This window comes from Mastigoproctus giganteus, chromosome 8 (assembly GCF_048544385.1).
Source record: "Mastigoproctus giganteus isolate SK-2022 chromosome 8, ASM4854438v1, whole genome shotgun sequence".
In the NCBI taxonomy this organism is placed as follows: domain Eukaryota; kingdom Metazoa; phylum Arthropoda; class Arachnida; order Uropygi; family Thelyphonidae; genus Mastigoproctus; species Mastigoproctus giganteus.
The window spans coordinates 34,460,602-34,481,089 of NC_143582.1; the positions used below are offsets into that span (position 1 = coordinate 34,460,602).

At 39.7% G+C, this 20,488-nt stretch overlaps 1 protein-coding gene and 1 non-coding gene across 2 annotated transcripts in view; both read right to left on the minus strand.

Moving 5' to 3' along the window:
• eIF1A (eukaryotic translation initiation factor 1A) overlaps positions 1 to 7,863 on the minus strand; it is a 103,344-nt gene extending 95,481 nt beyond the window's left edge. The window contains exon 1 of the mRNA XM_090379293.1: positions 7,698 to 7,863. Within this exon, the coding sequence (XP_090235419.1) occupies positions 7,698 to 7,713 (16 nt within the window). The 5' untranslated portion in view covers positions 7,714 to 7,863. The remainder of the gene's footprint in view (positions 1 to 7,697) is intronic.
• On the minus strand, positions 476 to 634 carry LOC150081433 (U1 spliceosomal RNA). The gene has a single exon (XR_016547345.1). It is a non-coding gene; the product is annotated as a U1 spliceosomal RNA (small nuclear RNA).
• Positions 7,864 to 20,488: the final 12,625 nt, after the last annotated feature.

Below are 20,488 nucleotides of genomic sequence, written 5' to 3' on the forward strand. Positions count from 1 at the left end.
AATGGGGATAAATCAGATTGGTCCACTTGATATCAATAGAGATAACTGCCAAACTAAATGATTACTAGCTGTACTCGTTGCGAAAATTTTGCAATTAGTAGCAGAGATTTTCTCTAGTTGTCCTAAAGAAATGTAGTCCGTGTTTTGTCGTGAGCAGTTAAGCCAGTACGCACTGAATGCACACCGAGGAAGAAATATCTTCAATTTTAGACCACTTTCAGCCCGACTGGCTGGGCCTATTGTTCACAATGGCTGTCTCAAGAAAACGGCTTCCATATTAATATACAGATAACTGCCCGTTTTTCACATCTGGCCTTTTCAGAGTCAGTAAAACATCACAATGACATAAACATGGAGTTGAGGAAGAACCCCAGTGCCAGTAGACCCTGAGGGTCATTACACTTTTGTCCGTTTTCTTTCTTCTCCCCTTGCACGCCACTTCCCAACAACAGCCTACTTTTTGATTATTAAAAAAGAGGGGAGTGCAAATGCAACACCCCTGCTAACAAATTCTACACCCCATCTATCCCAGTTTGGGAAAGTGGCAGGAATCAGCTAACCCGCAGTGCAATGGGAAAGATTCCCTGGAGGAGCCGCCTTACTGATCACGGCCTTCTCAGTGCCAGGTGAGTATGATACTCACTGCTATGTAGCTAATGAAATGGTGTCTGCATATAACACAGGACATTTTTTTTTTTTTTCTATTCACCACTAATGCAATGTTGTTAATATTTAAATTTTATTTACAATCCGATCTTTAAGAGAGAATGCCTAATTATTGCAAAATTATAGTATTTTATGGAGAGTTGCTGGCCTGTTCAAAATAAAACTATTCAAAATTTTTATATTTTTCTGCACACCTAGGAATAAAAAATCTTCAATTTGACACCACTTCAGCCCGATCGGCTAGCCCTATCATTCACAATGGCCGCCTCAAGAAAGTGGCTTCCATATTAATATACAGATTTTGTTCTACATTCACACATGAACAGTTATTCAAGAGGAGAATGCCAGATATTTATCAAACTCTAACAAGGAGTTAAATGATTTTGTAATTACTGAGAGCAGCAAAGTGGAGGAGAAATTGTAGCTAAACATAACAAAGGCACCTGGGGCAGTTGTATCTATCCAGTTATATTAAAGGAGGCAGCAAAGGAAGTAAGCAAACCCTTAGCCATAATTATGAGAGCATCCTTGGACTCAGGGGAAGTCCCCACAGACTGGAGACGTGCAAATGTATCTCCAATTCACAAAGGGAAGGGGGGGATCAAAGAGTGACACGAGTAATTGCAGACCTGTTAGTTTGACTTCTGTTCCAGGGAAAATAATGAAGTCACTGCTTAAAGAAGCATTGCAGGATCATCTAGACAAGTGGTCTCCATAGTTGGATGCATGCACCCCTAGCGGTGAGATGATCCATAGGGTTAGCGAGATAATCCGCAATAAATCAATATTTATTAATTACGAAAACTTGTTTTTCAAAACATAAGTGAAAATAAAAATTATAAATAAATGTGTTTTTAATACTTCAATATGCGGCTTTGTTTGATCATGCTATCAATTTCACCCATGTCTGAAATGAAGCAGCCACATGCTCGCTTCCAGATTGGAGGATATCTTCCATCCTTGTTTAACTTGCTGAAAAAAATGTAGATCAAGCAAACAATCAAATACATGATTTTATAAATGTGATTTTAGATATAATGCCTTCCATGTAAATGATTTATAAATTTTAAAAATATATTAAACTAATATATTTAATTTTTTATTCCAGGGTGCGCACTAGTCCTTTTAAGTAAAATAAGAGTGAGAGACAAAAAAAAGTTTGGAGACCTCTGATCTAGACAAGACTGCAGTAATAATTCAGACACAGCATGGGTTTGTTAGGGGGAAGTCTTGTCTGACCACTTTGATTGGATACTATCACATGGTCACAAAGGAACTGGATGAAAAAAATAATTTTGATATCATATGGCTTGTGTACTTGAATTTCAGTAAAGCTTTCTATACTGTTGCACATGGAACTTTACAAATTGGAGCAGAATGGCATTGAGGACAAGTTTCTGACATGGATTAAAAGGATAGTTGAGCGGGAGAAGACAGAGTGGTAATCAATGGACACTGCTATTCATGGACTAATGTTATTAGTAGTGTTCCCCAGGGTTCGGTGTTGGACCCATTGTTCTTTTGTATATTTATCAATGATATTGACAAACTTATATCAAGTTTAATTTCAAAGTTTGCAGATGATACAAAGGTTGGCAGTGCTGTTAATAAAGTAATTACAGTATGCTGCTGCAACAGGATCTGGAAACGTTAGGCAGAGAAGTGGCAACTGAAGTTTAACATTTACAAATGCAAAGTACTGTATATGGGTAGCTGTTTGTTTGCTTGGGGATTTATTAGGTGCATCGGCATCTTTGGCCATAGTGCACCATACATAAGTAGTAGTAACCCCAGAGAAATGTACAAACTGGGTGATGTTACACTCAGGGTAGTGGAGGATGAAAGAAACCTGGGGTTAACTGTGCAGTCAGATATGAAGTTTTTGGAGCAATGCAGACAGGCTGCTAGAGTAGAGTAGGTCAATGATATACAGGAATTTTGCTAACAGGGATAAGGAGGTTATTACAAATTAACACATGACACAGAAGCCTATGATAGATACAAGTTGATATGCAACCAAGTTACAAAGGAGGTTAGGCAGGCGAAGGCAGATTATGAGAAATCCTTGGCAAGGGATGCAAAGAAAAACAGCAAAGAGTTCTTTACTTATGTTAACTCTAGAAGGAAGGGGATGAATCAGATTGGTCCACTTGATATTGATGGGTCAACTGTTGATGATCCTGCTCAGGTAGCTAACAAACTAAATGAATATTTTGCATCGACATTCACACATGAGGAGTTATTCAGCAAGGGGAATGCCAGAGGTGTATTCAACTCTAGCAGTAAGCTACAGAATCTTGAAATAACTGGGAGTAAAGTGGAGGAGAAACTGTTGAAGATAAACACAAGAAAGGCACCCAGGGTGGATGGGATCTATCCAGTTATATTAAAGTAGGCAGCAAAGGAAGTAAGCAAACCCTTAGCCATAATTATGAGAGCTTCCTTGGACTCAGGGGAGGTACCCATAGACTGGAAATGTGCAAATGTGATCCCAATTCACAAAGGAGGATCAAAGGCTAACACAAGTAATTATAGACCTGTGAGCTTAACTTCTGTTCCAGGAAAATTAATGGAGGCACTGGTTAAAGAAGCACTGCAGGATCATTTAGACAAGACTTCAGTTATAGCTCAGACACAGCATGGTTTTGTTAAGGGGAAGTCTTGCCTGACCAACTTGATTGGATACTATGATGCAGTCACAAAAGAACTGGATGCAGGGAATAACTTTGATATTATATACTTGGATCTTAGAAAGGCTTTTGATACTGTTGCACATGGAAGACTGCTACACAAATTGGAGCAGTGTGGCATTGGAGGCAAGTTGCTGCTATGGATAAAGGGGTGGTAGAGGGGGAGAAGACAGAGAGTGGTAATCAATGGACACTGCTCATCGTGGACTAATGTTATTAGTGGAGTCCCTCAGGGTTCAGTGTTGGGTCCATTATTGTTTTCTGTATTTATAAATGATATTGATGATGGTATATCAAGCTTAATGTCCCAGTTTGCAGACGATACAAAGGTTGGCAGGGTTGTCAAGGACACTACTGACACTATGCTGCTGCTGCAACAGGACTGCATACTATGATGCAGTCACAAAAGCTGCTGCATACTATGATGCAGTCACAAAAGAACTGGATGCAGGGAATAACTTTGATATTATATACTTGGATCTTAGAAAGGCTTTTGATACTGTTGCACATGGAAGACTGCTACACAAATTGGAGCAGTGTGGCATTGGAGGCAAGTTGCTGCTATGGATAAAGGGGTGGTAGAGGGGGAGAAGACAGAGAGTGGTAATCAATGGACACTGCTCATCGTGGACTAATGTTATTAGTGGAGTCCCTCAGGGTTCAGTGTTGGGTCCATTATTGTTTTCTGTATTTATAAATGATATTGATGATGGTATATCAAGCTTAATGTCCCAGTTTGCAGACGATACAAAGGTTGGCAGGGTTGTCAAGGACACTACTGACACTATGCTGCTGCTGCAACAGGACTGCATACTATGATGCAGTCACAAAAGCTGCTGCATACTATGATGCAGTCACAAAAGAACTGGATGCAGGGAATAACTTTGATATTATATACTTGGATCTTAGAAAGGCTTTTGATACTGTTGCACATGGAAGACTGCTACACAAATTGGAGCAGTGTGGCATTGGAGGCAAGTTGCTGCTATGGATAAAGGGGTGGTAGAGGGGGAGAAGACAGAGAGTGGTAATCAATGGACACTGCTCATCGTGGACTAATGTTATTAGTGGAGTCCCTCAGGGTTCAGTGTTGGGTCCATTATTGTTTTCTGTATTTATAAATGATATTGATGATGGTATATCAAGCTTAATGTCCCAGTTTGCAGACGATACAAAGGTTGGCAGGGTTGTCAAGGACACTACTGACACTATGCTGCTGCTGCAACAGGATCTGGAAAGGTTGAGCAGATGGGCTGAGAGGTGGCAAATGAAGTTTAACATTGACAAATGTAAAGTACTACACATGGGAAACAGCAACCCCAGAGCAACGTATCAACTCTGTGGTACTACACTGACAGTGGTAGAGAATGAAAGGGACTTGGGGGTGGTTGTGCAGGCAGATATGAAGTTCTCTGAGCAGTGCAGACGGGCTGCAAGAGTAGCTCATGGAGTATTGTCAATGATATACAGCAATTTTTCCAGCAGGGATAAGGAGGTGATTATTCCATTGTATAAGGCAATGGTCAGGCCACACCTAGAGTACTGTATACAGGTCTGGAGGCCTCATTTCAAGAAGGATGTAGAGCTGCTGGAACGAGTACAGAGAAGGGCAACAAGATTAGTGAATGGAACAAAGGTGTGCTCTTACGAAGAAAGGCTTAAGTTTTGCAAATTACAGTGTCTGGAGACTAGGCACCAGCGAGGTGATCTGATAGAGGTGTATAAAGCCTTGAATGGTTTAAGCATGCTCAATGCTGATGGGATTCTTCCTCTAGCTCAGAAAAATCACCTGAGAGGGCATAAATTCAAATTGAGGAAAGACAGATGTAGGATAGACGTGCGGAAATTTGCCTTTAGCCAGCGCAGGTGGTTGGTTGGTGGAACAGACTTCCATCCCTTGTGGTGGAGGTTGATAGCCTAAATAAGTTTAAGGCTCAGCTGGACAGGTATTTTGAACGAACAGAGGGGTGAAGTGGAAGTGGTTTTTTTTTTTTTTTTTTTTTGGCTGATGCTGCATAAGCTTGCTTTCTTGCATCAAATGCCTCTACTAATGCTAATTATCCCTTTGGATAAGGCAATGGTTAAGCCACACCTTGAGTACTTCATACAGGTCTGGAAGTCCCATTTTTTGGAAGGATGTAGAGTTCCTAAAACAAGTACAGAGAAGGGCAACAAGACTGGTGAGGGGAACAAAGGGGTGCTCGTACGAAGAAAGATTCTGCAAATTGCAGCATCTGGAGACTAGGCACCCGCGAGGGGATCTGATTGAGGAGTATAAGGCCTTGAATGGGCTTGAATTGAGCAAGCCCAATGCTGATGGGATTCTTCTTCTTGCTCAGATTACAAACCTGAGGGGGCATACACTGAAATTGAGGAAAAACAGTTGTCAAATAGATGTGCAGAAATTTGCCTTTAGCCAGCAGGTAAAAGTCTGTTTATAATTAGGTCTGCTTACCTAATTATAAACTACTACCTATTTTGCTGCTTCTTTTAATATGACTGAATTGAGTCCACCAGCCAAAGGTTCCTTATTTACTTTTAGCTTCAACAATTTATTTTCCACTTTCTTCTCATGTTATCACAAAATTATTTAGCTCCCAGTTAACTCAGTATACATCTCATATTCCCATCCTTAGCTTCCATTTGTCGTTGTGGAAGTTGATGGCTTAAATAAATTTAAGGAAGGAGTGGACAAACGTTTGGAGTGAATGGATTGGTGAAATGGGAAGGTTTTTTTTTTTTGGCTGATGCTGTATAAGCTTGCTTTCTTGCATCATATGCCTCTGCTAATGCTAAATTAAGACAATAAGCTTGATATGCCTTCATCAGTATTGTTGATAAATATTAAAAACTATACAGTTCCCAGAACTGAATACTGAGGAACTCCAGCAATAACATTAGCTCAAGAAGAACAGTGTGCATTAATAACCACCCTTTCTTCTGCCACTCAACCATCCAAAGCAGTAATTTGCCCAAAATGTCACCACAACATTTATACAGCAGTCTTTCATGGTGGAAGTATCAAAAACTTTAATGAAATCTAAGTATATGATGTCAAAAGCACTACTGAAATCCAAGTTCGTGATGCCAAAATTATTTTTGGCATCCGGTTCCTTTGTTACTGCATCACAGTAGCTAATCAGTCAATGGCTTAACAAATAACCCTTTAACAAATCCATGCTATCATTTCTGTATAGCTGCATTTCTGTCAAGATGATCCTGTGATACTTCTTTAACCATTGACTACATTATTTTCCCTTGAACAGAATGTCTAGATTACAAGCCTGTAATTACTCATTTTCCAATTTAAACCCCACTTTGTGAATAAGAGACATTTCACATCTCCAATCTAGAGCTACCTCCAATGCATTTGTGGATTCTTTTATAATTAAGTCTGCTTACCTATTTTGCTGCTGCTTTCAATGACTGAATAGATCCAATCAGCCCAAGGTTCCTTATTTACTTTTAGCTTCAAAAATTTATCTTCCACTTTCTTCTCATGTTATCACCAAATTATTTAGCTCCCAGTTAACTCAGTATACATCTCATATTCCCATCCTAAACTTGCCTAACCCCCCTTAGTGACTTGATTGCAGCCATTTATACTTACTGCAAGCTTCTGTGTCACCCTGACAATTTATAATCATTTCATGCATTTTTCTTCTCTGCAACTAGTCTCATCAGCTCTTTTGACATTCATATTGGTCTACACCTTGAACAATCTCTTAGTTGGTATAAAAAGCCTAATGGTTTCAATGATTACTTACAGGAATGCTTCCCATTTAGAATGAGTTTGGTCCCACTGAAAAGAATTTAAAAACTATCTAAGATCACTGTAGTGGCCTTCACAAAAGCAATATATTGACGAAGGATTTACTTACGAGATGCAACTACTGCCAAGGGTAAAAAGTAAGGGTAAATCCCACATCAATATATTATGATCACTTTTACAGACATAACACACAATTGCGCAATATGACCGAAGTTGCTGACTGACCAAGTACGCCGTAATTACATTAATACCACTTCTAGCTTCTATTCAGGCTATAAAGAATGGCGGTATGATGATGTAATTATCTACAATAAGATCATCCGCTTCAAAAGAAAAGGCCTTTGTTTTCACCTCAAAATTAATCAAACTCGTTAATTTCAGCCAGAAGGCATAATGAAGTAGTAACCAACACATTTAAATTCCACGTATATATTTTATAAGCAGTATATATTTTTGCTCTGCCCTGAAGACCAGTCAAAATTACAAGCTGCTCTATTTCACAATAAAAATATTGAAACCAATCTTTTTTGAATGAGCTTAAAAATTAATAAAATATACAAATATATTACCTTTATTTTTTGGCATTCTTGCTTACTTCACTATTGGTGCAGTTCCTCCTATAATTCTGATATAAAGATAAATAAAAATTAGTATACGGGATAATATTAATTTTACAATCTCAAATGACGCATATATACATCACCATTGATGTTTGGATTACGAAGCAAAGGGAAATTTCTTGTTACCAAACGAGGTTAACCAAAAGAGGGCGCATATAAAAAGTAGTAAAAATAAACTGATCCCAACTAACATAATTAAATTTGGAAGTCTCCATATGGGAATACCCAAATTATCTTCTGAAAAATATATTTGCAATTGATACTACATTAATGTTTAAAATTTATTTAATTTTTAACTTTATAATTCATATTATGTAACAAAGGTAGCCTCGTGGCTTCCAAAGTAGCTTAAACAACTCCACAACAATGCGTAGGTGCCTGAACTTCGGCCCAGTTTATCGGTCTAAACTAGGGAACAGTACCCATAAATACAAGAAGTAAACTTAGGTCTGTCATCCCACGAACACTAACCACAGAATACAGATAATTTAATACTCTAAAATAGATGGGAGATAAAAAATTTTTCAATTATAGAATGGTCTATTTCACAGAGATACTTTTCCATACTTTTTCACTTGGCTGTACACAGGGTGGCCATATTTTGAAAATTGGTAAGCGGGACAACTTGAAACGAAATGCGTAGTATAGCATTTTTTCCTTCAAAAAGTAAAAGAAAATATAAAATTACAATTAAAATACATTTTTTAGCAATCAATCAATCATAGTATTTATTTGTTATATGATTGTTGTTAATGTGTATTTGTCCTATGTAAACTATAATATTAATAACAGTTATTTTAAAAATAGCGAGGAAGCGAGGACTTTTACTTTATATTTTTTTTCTTTAGATTTCTTTAGTTTTAAAATTTCTTCTCCTTCCGAGGATTTTAAACAGTTTTTAAATGCTGAACAGGGCATGTTATAGTTTTCTATCACCATAAGTTCAGCTTCTAAATTTTCTAATAAAAGAAGGTTTCTCTCTTTCCCCCAAGCAGTTTTCAAAAAAAAAAAAAACTGTTTCTGATGAAGCATTTGAATGTGAAATGTTTAATATGGAGCTTACAATTTATTACAACTAATTTAACTCCGGAGATTTTTGCACCCATTTTTTAACAACACACATTTTCTTTTCTTCTTTACTCAGTAACGAACAAAATGCCTTTAGATTTAAAATTTCTTCAAAAATTATTACTAAAATAATGTATGGCATAGATCAATTAATAATATGTTCCATGTAATTTAAAACAACAAACAGAAAAAAAGATTTCTCATTTTGATCTTGTTATTAGAATTAATTTTTAACAAATCCGTTAGATTTCAATAAGAATGAATTAAAAATACGCAAAATCAATAAATTCATAGTTTTGTCTCCCATTTTAACAGGACAAATGATGGTATTATCGGGAAGAGGGACTTGAAGATCTAAATCGGGAAAATCCCGGCCACCTCAGGGTTCACATCAGGCTAGTTTGGGCTTGCCACACCCAGGGTCCTGAGCTGAATATCATCATTCTTCTCTATTTTGATGATTCTCTCTCTCAGGGGTACTCAATTTTTTTTTTTTTTTTTTTGGCTGGTGCAGCATGAGCTTCAGGATTCCTTGCACCATATGGCTAATAATACACTGGTGTGCAAAATTTAAGGACCAGTCAGGTTTTCGCCTGTACCTTCTCCTAGGAAGGGCCTGAATATAGGAAAAGCATACCAAAGGAACCTCGTGAGGTACAAAAATGATGAAGGAAACAACACTGACACAATGGAAACAAAACGATATAGAGGGACTTTATTCAAAAATGGCAATATAGCACTGGCTGCCATGATACAGATGCATCACTGCCAAAGATGGAACAACAAAGGGTCCTCGGTAGGAGATATGGCCATCCCTAATGTCGGTGCAGGCTTTGCACCGCCTGTCCATACTTAGAACAACGTTGTTGATAAGTTCTTGCGGTAACATCATCCATTCTTCTGTCAGCGCTATCTTCACCTGGTCGACATTTTTTGGTGGTGTGAACGTGCCGCTAGGCGTCTTCCCCGAGCGTCCCATATGTGTTCGATGGGATTTAGATCGTTGGAACGGGCAGGCCAATTCATACAAACAATCTCCTCACTTTCCAAAAGCATATCTTCAACTGCAGTGCGATGGGGTGTGGCGTTATCGTCCATAAAGACGAATTCGGAACCAATAGCACCTCGGAACAGACGCACATGAGGAAAGATTACCTCAGTAGCGTGCACCGGTTACAGTACCGCCTTCCAGTATCTGGAATTGTGTACGTCCATCCAAGATAACGCCTCCCCAGCCGAGAACACCTGGACCGCCATATCGATCCCTTTCAGTGATGTTTGTGGGGTGATACAGTGTGCCAACTTCTCGCCAAATTAGCTGACGTCCAGAATTGCTGCTGAGACTGGATCTACTCTCATCAGTAAAGAGTACCTTAAGTAAAAATTTTGTTGTTGTAACTTTAGTAATAGTGTTGGTCCTTAAGTTTTGCACACAAGTGTAATATCAATAATTCGGGACGATTGACCACCCTGCATGCAAAGGTGTAACAAATCACTGATAATAACAGTGTGCACCTTCCTGGCCGCCTGCTTACACTGATTGTTAATGTATGATGACTAGACATTAGCAATAGCATTAGTAGAGGCATGTGGTGTAAGAAAGAAAGCTTATATAACATCAGCCAAAAAAAAAAGACCATTCCGTTGTGTTCAAGATGAAGTGGGATGCAAATACCCCCTTTTTTTGTATGATTGTGCCAAAACATCCAAATCTCACCTCGTTTACACCGTCCCGCTCCACCCTACCAGGTGTATAAGTTATTCTCTGATTACAAGTTCCCAAATGTAGAACCTTACATTTTGCTGTAATAAAAGATAGTTCCAACCAGCCACGAAGCTTTTCCAAATCATTCTGAAGCCGCTCGGCAGAACTTCGGTTACCACTCTCCAAACCTTTATCTCACCCGCAAATCTCAAGATCGTACTTTTTATTCAATGGTCCATAACATTCAAGATCAGAAACTAGAGCGGAATGGAACCTTAGATGAACTTGCTTTTAACCCGGACCCATTCAGAGAATGACCATTTATAACACCTCTAGCCTCCTTCCCTACTGCTATCCATCAATCCGCCTCAGGACCTTTCCCGTGACTCCATATTTTACAGTAACCTTTCATGTGTAACTGAATAAAATGCTTTGCTTTACTGAAGTCCAAATATATACAGTACAATGAAATAACTGAAATTCATTCTTGCACAGGTTGCTTAGACAGGATTTGGCCAATACAAAGCTGTGTTATGATCTATTTCAGATATTATTTTTCTTGAAACAGCCTTAAAATGCATTTTTTCGAGCAAGTAGTGTATACCCTCATTAATTACCATTAATTACCTCTGCTATTTCTATATACCAACTGCTGTTTTACTACTGCCCTCCATTATAACATGCTCCCCAAATTTTCACCAGATGACTGGTTAAATGACTGAGAGCAAAGTGGAGGAGAAATTGTTGAAGATAAACACAAGAAAGGCACCTGGGGTGGATGGGATCTATCCAGTTATATTAAAGGAGGCAGCAAAGGAGGTAAGCAAACCCTTAGCCATAATTATGAGAGCTTCCTTGGACTCAGGGGAGGTACCCATTGACTGGAGATGTGCAAATGTGACCCCAATTCACAAAGGGGGATCAAAGGCTGACACAAGTAATTATAGACCTGTGAGTTTAACTTCTGTTCCCGGAAAATTAATGGAGGCACTGGTGAAAGAAGCACTGCAGGATCATCTAGACAAGACTTCAGTTATAGCTAGGACACAGCATGGTTTTGTTAAGGGGAAGTCTTGCCTGACCAATTTGATTGGATACTATGATGCAGTCACAAAAGAACTGGATGCAGGGAATAACTTTGATATTATATATTTGGATCTTAGAAAGGCTTTTGATACTGTTGCACATGGAAGACTGCTGCACAAATTGGAGCAGTGTGGCATTGGAGGCAAGTTGCTGCTATGGATAAAGGGGTGGTTGAGGGGGAGAAGACAGAGAGTGGTAATCAATGGACACTGCTCATCGTGGACTAATGTTATTAGTGGAGTCCCTCAGGGTTCAGTATTGGGGCCTTTATTGTTTTCTGTATTTATAAATGATATTGATGATGGTATATCAGGCTTAATGTCCAAGTTTGCAGACGATACGAAGGTTGGCAGGGTTGTCAAGGACACTACTGACACTATGCTGCTGCAACAGGATTTGGAAAGGTTGAGCAGATGGGCTTCGAGGTGGCAAATGAAGTTTAACATTGACAAATGTAAAGTACTACATATGGGAAACAGCAACCCCAGAGCAACGTATCAACTCTGTGGTACTACACTGACAGTGGTAGAGAATGAAAGGGACCTGGGGGTGGTGGTGCAGGCAGATATGAAGTTCTCTGAGCAGTGCAGACGAGCTGCAGGAGTAGCTCATGGTGTATTGTAAATGATATATAGGAATTTTTCTAGCAGGGATAAGGAGGTGATTATTCCCTTGTATAAGGCAATGGTCAGGCCACACCTAGAGTACTGTATACAGGCCTGGAGGCCTCATTTCAGGAAGGATGTAGAGCTGCTGGAACGAGTACAGAGAAGGGCAACTAGATTGGTGAATGGGACAAAGGGGTTCTCTTACGAAGAAAGGCTTAAGTTTTGCAAATTACAGTGTCTGGAAACTAGGCACCAGCGGGGTGATCTGATAGAGGTGTACAAAGCCTTGAATGGTTTGAGCATGCTCAATGCTGATGGGATTCTTCCTCTAGCTCAGAAAAATCACCTGAGAGGGCATAAATTCAAATTGAGGAAAGACAGATGTAGGATAGATGTGCGGAAATTTGCCTTTAGCCAGCGGATGGTTGGTTGGTGGAACAGACTTCCATCCCTTGTGGTGGAGGTTGATAGCCTAAATAAGTTTAAGGCTCAGCTGGACAGGTATTTCGAACGAACAGAGGGGTGAAGTGGAAGTGGTTATTTTTATTTATTTATGTTACTTTTTTTTTTTTTTTTTTTTTTTTTGGCTGATGCTGCATAAGCTTGCTTTCTTGCATCAAATGCCTCTACTAATGCTAATGCTAATGCTAATGCTAAATCAAAATTCATTCATCTAGTGATAAAAACAATACCAGACAGCCATCTGCACTATAACATGTAACCCGAAAGTATACGAGGTCTGTTCAAAAAATATCCAATTTATGTTTGTTGTTCAAAGTTAAGACAGCAGAACGCACAGCGTGTGTGTGTGTTAACCGCAATCTATAAATTGCGTGCATTCTGTGGTCCAATTGCCTGTTTCGTGAAAGAAAAATCCAGGTGTCCGGGAGAAAAACATTCAAGCTTCGCCTGGGAACGACAAACTCAGCCACATTTCAGCGTAAAGCATATCGTTTCTTGTCATGCACCCTTACCTCTACGCAGTAACTGTTCACTCACGGTATTCTGTTATTATCAACCGATAACAGAAAGGTGTTTCTGCATGCATTTCGTCGTATTTAAAATTGGAACAAATGAATACATGGGCTATGTTAGGGTAACCAAGTCTAGAAATACGTGCATGTATACTAATTCTAGGAGCACTGTAAATAAATTTTATGAATTACTGATTAAGTTATCAAATACAGATATTGTAGGAATAGTGGAGACATGGTATCACTCAGACATAAGTGATGCTGAATTTCAATAATGCCACGAAGAACAGACAGGACAGGAGAGTTGGAGGGGTTATGCTTTTAGAAGAATTTTGTATCTAAGGCAGTGCATTCAGTGGATTTGGGTGACGAGTGAAATGTTGAGTCAGTTTAGTATGATATAAACAATGGGAATACAAAATTTAGGTAGGAGTACTTTACAGGCCTCATGACTATGATGAGTATACCAAACAGCTATTCAGGAAAATAATGTGGGCCAGCAAATTATAATATCTCATAATGGTGGATTTTATGGAATTTGTTGGATAGTCACTCACACCCTAGCAAGACCTTTGTAGATTTCTTGCATGACTGTTTTCTACAGCAGCAAGTTAGAGAGGGGACAGAAGGAAGCAATGCTCTTGATCTGGTTATCGTGATTCTCACGCATTAAGAATCTGCAGGTAAAAGGCCCACAGGGTGGCAGCGATCAAAATATACTATTGTGGAATTTAATTAAAGACATAACAATCAAGGGTAAAGGGAAAGGCTTTTGCTTTCGTAAGGGTGACTACAAGACGTCTCAGCGAGTTTTAAATAGTGTGCAGTGGAACAAACTGATAATGTTACCAACAGATGGGTATAAAAAAAAAATAGTACCGGAACGCTCGTTCTCCAGAAGACAATATGATAACGCCACATCGACTGTACAGTAACTGAATCAGACTTCAGACTCACGGTTCATGGAACAACCAGTTCTAGCGTTCAGCTCACGGCGAATCAAAATGCAGCGTTCGCACGCGTTGCAGTATATCTCATTAATTGGATCTCTTTATCTAACACATTGTACTTCAATAAGAATTGTTCAAGTTTCTTTGCGAAATTTATATTTTTGTTTTTAAATAAATATTTAAAGAAATCTATTAATTTTAAAGATTACTATTAATATATATTTTTAGTAGCAATGGGTAAAATAGACATTGCTCCCTCCACTTTGATTATGCCATTGTTTCATAATATTAGATGTATAAATTTAATGTTTTTCTATTATGACATTGAGAAAAAAGTACCGGAATGTCGTTCCTGTGCGTTCCGGCCCGAATTCACCACTGGTTACCAACAGCAAATGCCAAATGGGGAGTATGCAGGAAAGTAATCAAAGAAGCTAGGCTGTTAATACAAACAAAGAAATACTGGTCAACGCTTAGACCTAAATAGATGTCAGATGAACTATTTAAATAAGTGGCAGAGAAGAAAAGTGCATAGGATGCATATAAACTATCGGGTGATATAAAAGCCTATGGTAGATATAAATTAGTATGTAAACAAGTCACAAAGGAAGTTAGGAAAGCTAAGTAGATTATGAGAAAAGACAAGACTTCTGTGCTTATATTAACAGTAGAAGGAAGAGATTGAATCACATTGGGCCAGTTGATATCTATGGGTTAACTGTTGATGACCTACTCAGGTTGCAGAAAAATTGAATAGGTATTTTTCATTTACATTCGCATATCAGAAATTCTTTAGAGAAGGGCATACCAGTAGTTTATCAAACTCTAACGATGAGCTAAATTACATCGTTATAACTGAAAGGAAAGTGAAGGAGAAATTGGTGAGGATGGCTATAAAAAGGCACCTTTTTGCGTGGGGAATCTATCAAATTATATTAAGGGAGGCAGCAATGGAGGTGAGCAAACCCTTAGTCATAATTATGACAGCTGCATTGAATTCAGGGGAGGTTCCTATGGACTGAAGATGTGCGAATATATCCCCAATTCATAAAGGGGAATCAAAAGGCAAATTAGTTATTACAGATCTGTTAGCTTAACGTCTGTTCCACGGAAAATAATGGAATCACTCGTTAAAGAAGTAATGCGGGACAATTTAGACAGACATGCAATTCACTGCAATCACAGCATGGATTTGTCTAGGGGTGGTCTTGACTAACCAATCTGATAGGAATACTACGATGCAGTGACCAAGGGTCTGGATGAAAAAAATAATTTTGACATCATATACTTGGATTTCAGGAAGGGTTTTGATACTGTTGCACATAAAAGACTGCGATGCAAACTGGAGAAATGTGACATTAAGGGCAAGTTAGATAAAGGAATGGCTAATTGGAAGAAGACAGGAAGAGTGGTTATCCATGGGCACAGTTCTTCGTGGACTAATGTTATTAGTGGAGTTCCCCAGGCTTCATTGCCTGCCCCATTATTGTTTTCAATATGTATCAATGATATTGATGAAGAAGTTATATACACTTAATGTCTAAGTTTTCAGATTATTATTATTATTATTATTATTATTATTATTATTAATATCCATATGATGCAAGGAAGCCTGAGGCTTATGCTGCACCAGGAAAAAAAAAAAAAAAAAAAAAAAAAAAACAGTTCCCGAGTAACCCTGAGAGAGAGAGAGAGAGAGAGAGAGAGAGAGAGAGAGAGAGAGAGAGAGAGAGAGAGAGAGTGTGTGTGTGTGTGTGTGTGTGTGTGTGTGTGTGTGTGTGTGTGTGTGTGTGTGTGTGTGTGTGTGTGTGTGTCAAAATTAGAAGGGAATCACCAAGAAAGAGAAGAATGATGACATCCAGCTCAGGACCCTGGGTGTGCCAAGCCCATACTCACCAGATGTGAGCCCCCGGGGTTATGATACAAAGGTTGGCAGTGTGGTTAACGACAATCATCAGTAGTAACGAATGGGCCTGGAGTACTGGGGTCCATAGTTCAAATACAGATATATACAGTTATACCCAGTTATTTATTAACAAATAAAGTACAAATAACAGTACAAAACCAGTAGCTTTCGGAACGCGTGTCCCTTTATCAACTGATAAGTTAACATAAAATTTGAATACATTACAAGGCCCTACAGGTGATACGGTACACTACATTGCTGCGTAAGACAGGTTTGATAGGGGTCTTCACGCTGGAGACGAGTGAACGTAGGTTCCTACCGGATAATTGCACACATTTGATGTTGTAACTTCTAAGGACCTTCGAGATACGTCCTGACACTCCTGGATAGTACGGAATGTAGGCGGACGATATGCCGACTTGTTTCGGAGGTCTTGGGTTGGATGTAAGTTCTTCTGCCTGTAACAGGCATCTGTTTAGTACATGGGATGGATAACCGCATCTGGTTAGGTCCGCCTTCACACGGGAGATCTCGTTACGTCTAATTGTGTCGGTGCTGGAATGGCTCCAGGCCCTGGAGAATAGGGTGCGGGCAGTGCTATTGAGATGGCTTGGAGCGTGGCCGGATCTCATACCGTTAAAAACAGCAGTGAATTCATTACCCTCATCAAGAACCTCTCGATCCCTGACAACTCTGTCATGGCATCATTTGACGTGGTTTCTTTATTCACCTCGATTCCCGTCCAACAGGCCATGCACTGTGCCAGAAGGCTCCTTGAGAGCGACTTAAGCCTCCAATCCAGGACGTCACTATCCACTGATGACATCTGTACCGCCCTCAACCTATGCCTCTCTAGCAGCATCTTCACCTTTGAAGACTCACTCTACAAACAAGTACATGGCACTGCCATGGGTGCCCCTGTCAGTTCCGTAGTAGCTAATATCGCCATGGGAGATCTGGAGGAGCAGATACACCAGAACCCACCTACACCTATTACAACGTGGTGTAGATACGTCGACGATATTTTTACCATAATACCACGTGGTTCTGAAACGGTACTACTAGAACACCTCAACTCCCTATCCAATTTCATCAAGTTTACCGTAGAATCAGAGGTGAACGGTTCGCTCCCGTTTCTGGACGTGCTAGTGCATCGCGTAGGCCCACGTCTAGAGACCTCAGTATACCGCAAACCCATGTGGTGCGGTCAATTCACCAACTACAGGTCCGGCCACGCTCCAAGCCATCTCAATAGCACTGCCCTCACCCTATTCTCCAGGGCCTGGAGCCATTCCAGCACCGACACAATTAGACGTAACGAGATCTCCCGTGTGAAGGCAGACCTAACCAGATGCGGTTATCCATCCCATGTACTAAACAGATGCCTGTTACAGGCAGAACAACTTACATCCAACCCAAGACTTCCGAAACAAGTCGGCATATCGTCCGCCTACATTCCGTACTATCCAGGAGTGTCAGGACGTATCTCGAAGGTCCTTAGAAGTTACAACATCAAATGTGTGCAATTATCCGGTAGGAACCTACGTTCACTCGTCTCCAGCGTGAAGACCCCTATCACACCTGTCTTACGCAGCAATGTAGTGTACCGTATCACCTGTAGGGCCTGTAACAGTTGCTACATAGGTGAGACATCGAGACGTCTCCAGGATCGCCTCACGGAACACGACAGAGCAATCCGGATTGCCGAAACTGACCAGTCCGCGGTCGCAGAACATTTTTGGGCTACCAACCACGATCTTGACCCCAAGCGCGACTTTGAGATAGTGGACCACGCGCGACACTTTCGCCACCGCCTATGGCTAGAGTCACTAAACATAATAAACAATCCTAAGGCATTAAATCGCCAGAAAGGCATGCGTCTACATCCCATCCTAGAAACAACCGTTTTATTGATGGATGATCACTGGCGTAAAGCAGCACACGTCCGTGCTACAACAATGACGCATGATTAACGTGCTACATTTGCTTGTAATGTATTCAAATTGTATGTTAACTTATCAGTTGATAAAGGGACACGCGTTCCGAAAGCTACTGGTTTTGTACTGTTATTTGTACTTTATTTGTTAATAAATAACTGGGTATAACTGTATATATCTGTATTTGACAATCATCAGGTTGAGCTACTACAACAAAATATAGAAAAATTGCATCAATGGACTGAGAGTTGACAGTCGAAGTTTAACATTGGCAAATGTAAGGTACTGCAAATGGGTAGCAGTAACCCCAAAGCAACTTATGAACTGTGTGCTACTACCCTCAGCGTAGTAGAGAATGAAAAATACCAGAGGGTAATTGTGCAGTCAGACATGAAGTTTTCTGAGCGGTGCCGACATACTTCCAGAACAGCTCATAGGATTTTGTCAAAGATATACAGAAACTTTGCTAGCAGGGTTAAGGAAATGATTGTCTCTTTACATAAGGCCATGCTTAGGCTGCATGTTGAGTACTGTATACAAGTCTGGAAGCCTCATTTAGGAAGGAAGTAGATCTGCTGGAACGGATGCAGAGAAAGGCAATCAGATTGGTGAAGGGAACAAAATGGTGCTCTTGCCTAGAAAGGCTTCATTTCTGCAAACTGCAGCGTCTTGAGACCGGGCACTTGCAGGGAAATCTGATTGAGGTACTTAAAAGCCTCGAGTGGATTGCGTAAGTTGAATGTTAATGGTATTCTACTTGCTGAGACTACACACACATGAGGGGGTAAAAATTCATTTGGAGGAATGAAGGTTGGTTGCAGGATAGGTCTTCGGAATTTTGCCTTCAGCCAGCAGGCTATTGATCGCTAGAACAGGCTTCCATCTGCAGTTGTGGAAGTGGATGGGTTGAATAAATTCGAGAAAGAACTTAACAAATTCTTGGAGGGAAGGGATGGGTGAATTGTGTGGTCTTTTGTTTTTTGTGATGGTATACAAGCTTGCTTTCTTGCCATTGCTAGTACTACTATTGTCCCAATACTTGCTAATATACATTGTTTTGAGGTGCAGGAAGCATTTAAGGGGCATAAATTTATTAATACTTGTACATATTACTGCTTTTGTAGTACATAAACTGTAAATACAGATCAATCCTTCATTTTAATGGGGCAGTGCTTAAGAAAATTGGAGAACTTGTCAGGTGTCGGAAGAACAACATACCAAAGATCAGTCTTGTTCCAAATATAGCAGAAATATAATATACAACCGTACTGGGGTGTTGTACCAGCTCTTCCTCCCGCATCTGGTCCTTAACATCGGTGTAGGTATGGTACATTTCACGACCCAAAATTTTACAATTAAAAAAAATCATGTAGTGGTGCTATGTTTCCTCACTCTGGAAACAATTTTAAGGTTCTCAAATTTTTTTATTTATTGGTATCCCTCACCAATTTCTGAAATTTGGCTTCAGCACTACAGAAATAGGAAAAATTCTCTTCTTTTTCCTTATTAGGCTTGGGAGCCTGTAGCAGTCTCATGTGACCCTCGCTAAAGTCTTCCGAAAAATCTGTTCCTAGTAGTAGTAGTAGTAGTAGTAGTAATGGTAAACGATGAAAGAAAGCAACCTTATATAGCACAAGCAAGAAAAAAAAACAGTTAACTCATCCGTTCCCTCCAAGGATTTGTCTAGTTTTCCCTTGAATTTATTCAACCCATCCACTTCCACAACAACAACAGATGGTGAACTGTTTTTGAAGTTTTCCTTCCAAACATCTATCCTCAGTTTGAATTTCTGCCCTCTCATGTGTGTAGTCTCAACAAGAAGAATAATACCATCAGCGTTGAGCATGCTCAATCTATTCAAAGCCTTAAACACTTCAATCAAATCACTTCACAGATGTCTAGTCTCCAGACGCTGCAAAAGGTTTCCGTTGTGCAAATTGACGACATTGTTGAAGACCACCCTTTGTTGGCGTCGTTTCCCTTCTCTGCACCCGTTCCAGCTGATACATCTTTCCTGAAATGAAGCTTCCAGACATGTATGGAATACTCATGCATAGCCTAACCATTGGCTTGTACAATGAGGTTGTCACCTCATTATACCTGATATCAAAGTTCCAGGATACCATTGACAAAACTCCGTGAACTGTCCTGGCCGGCTGTATGCACTGCTCAGAGAACTTCGTATCTAATTGCACAATTACCCACAGGTCTTTTTCGTTTTCCACTGTCCCCAGTGTAATACTACACAGTTGGTACGTAAATCTGGGATTACTGCTACCCTTATGCAGTAAATTGCATTTGACAATGTTAAACTTTAACTGCCATTTCTCAGCCCATGTACCTAAATTTTCTAGATCCTGTTGCAGCAATGTACTTTCATTACAGTCATTAACCACGTTGCCAATCTTTTTATCATTGCAAACAGATATTAAGTTTATTAAGTTTATTAAAATATAATATAATAATATAGTTTATTAAGCTAGTCGCCAAAACTACTATACGTTAA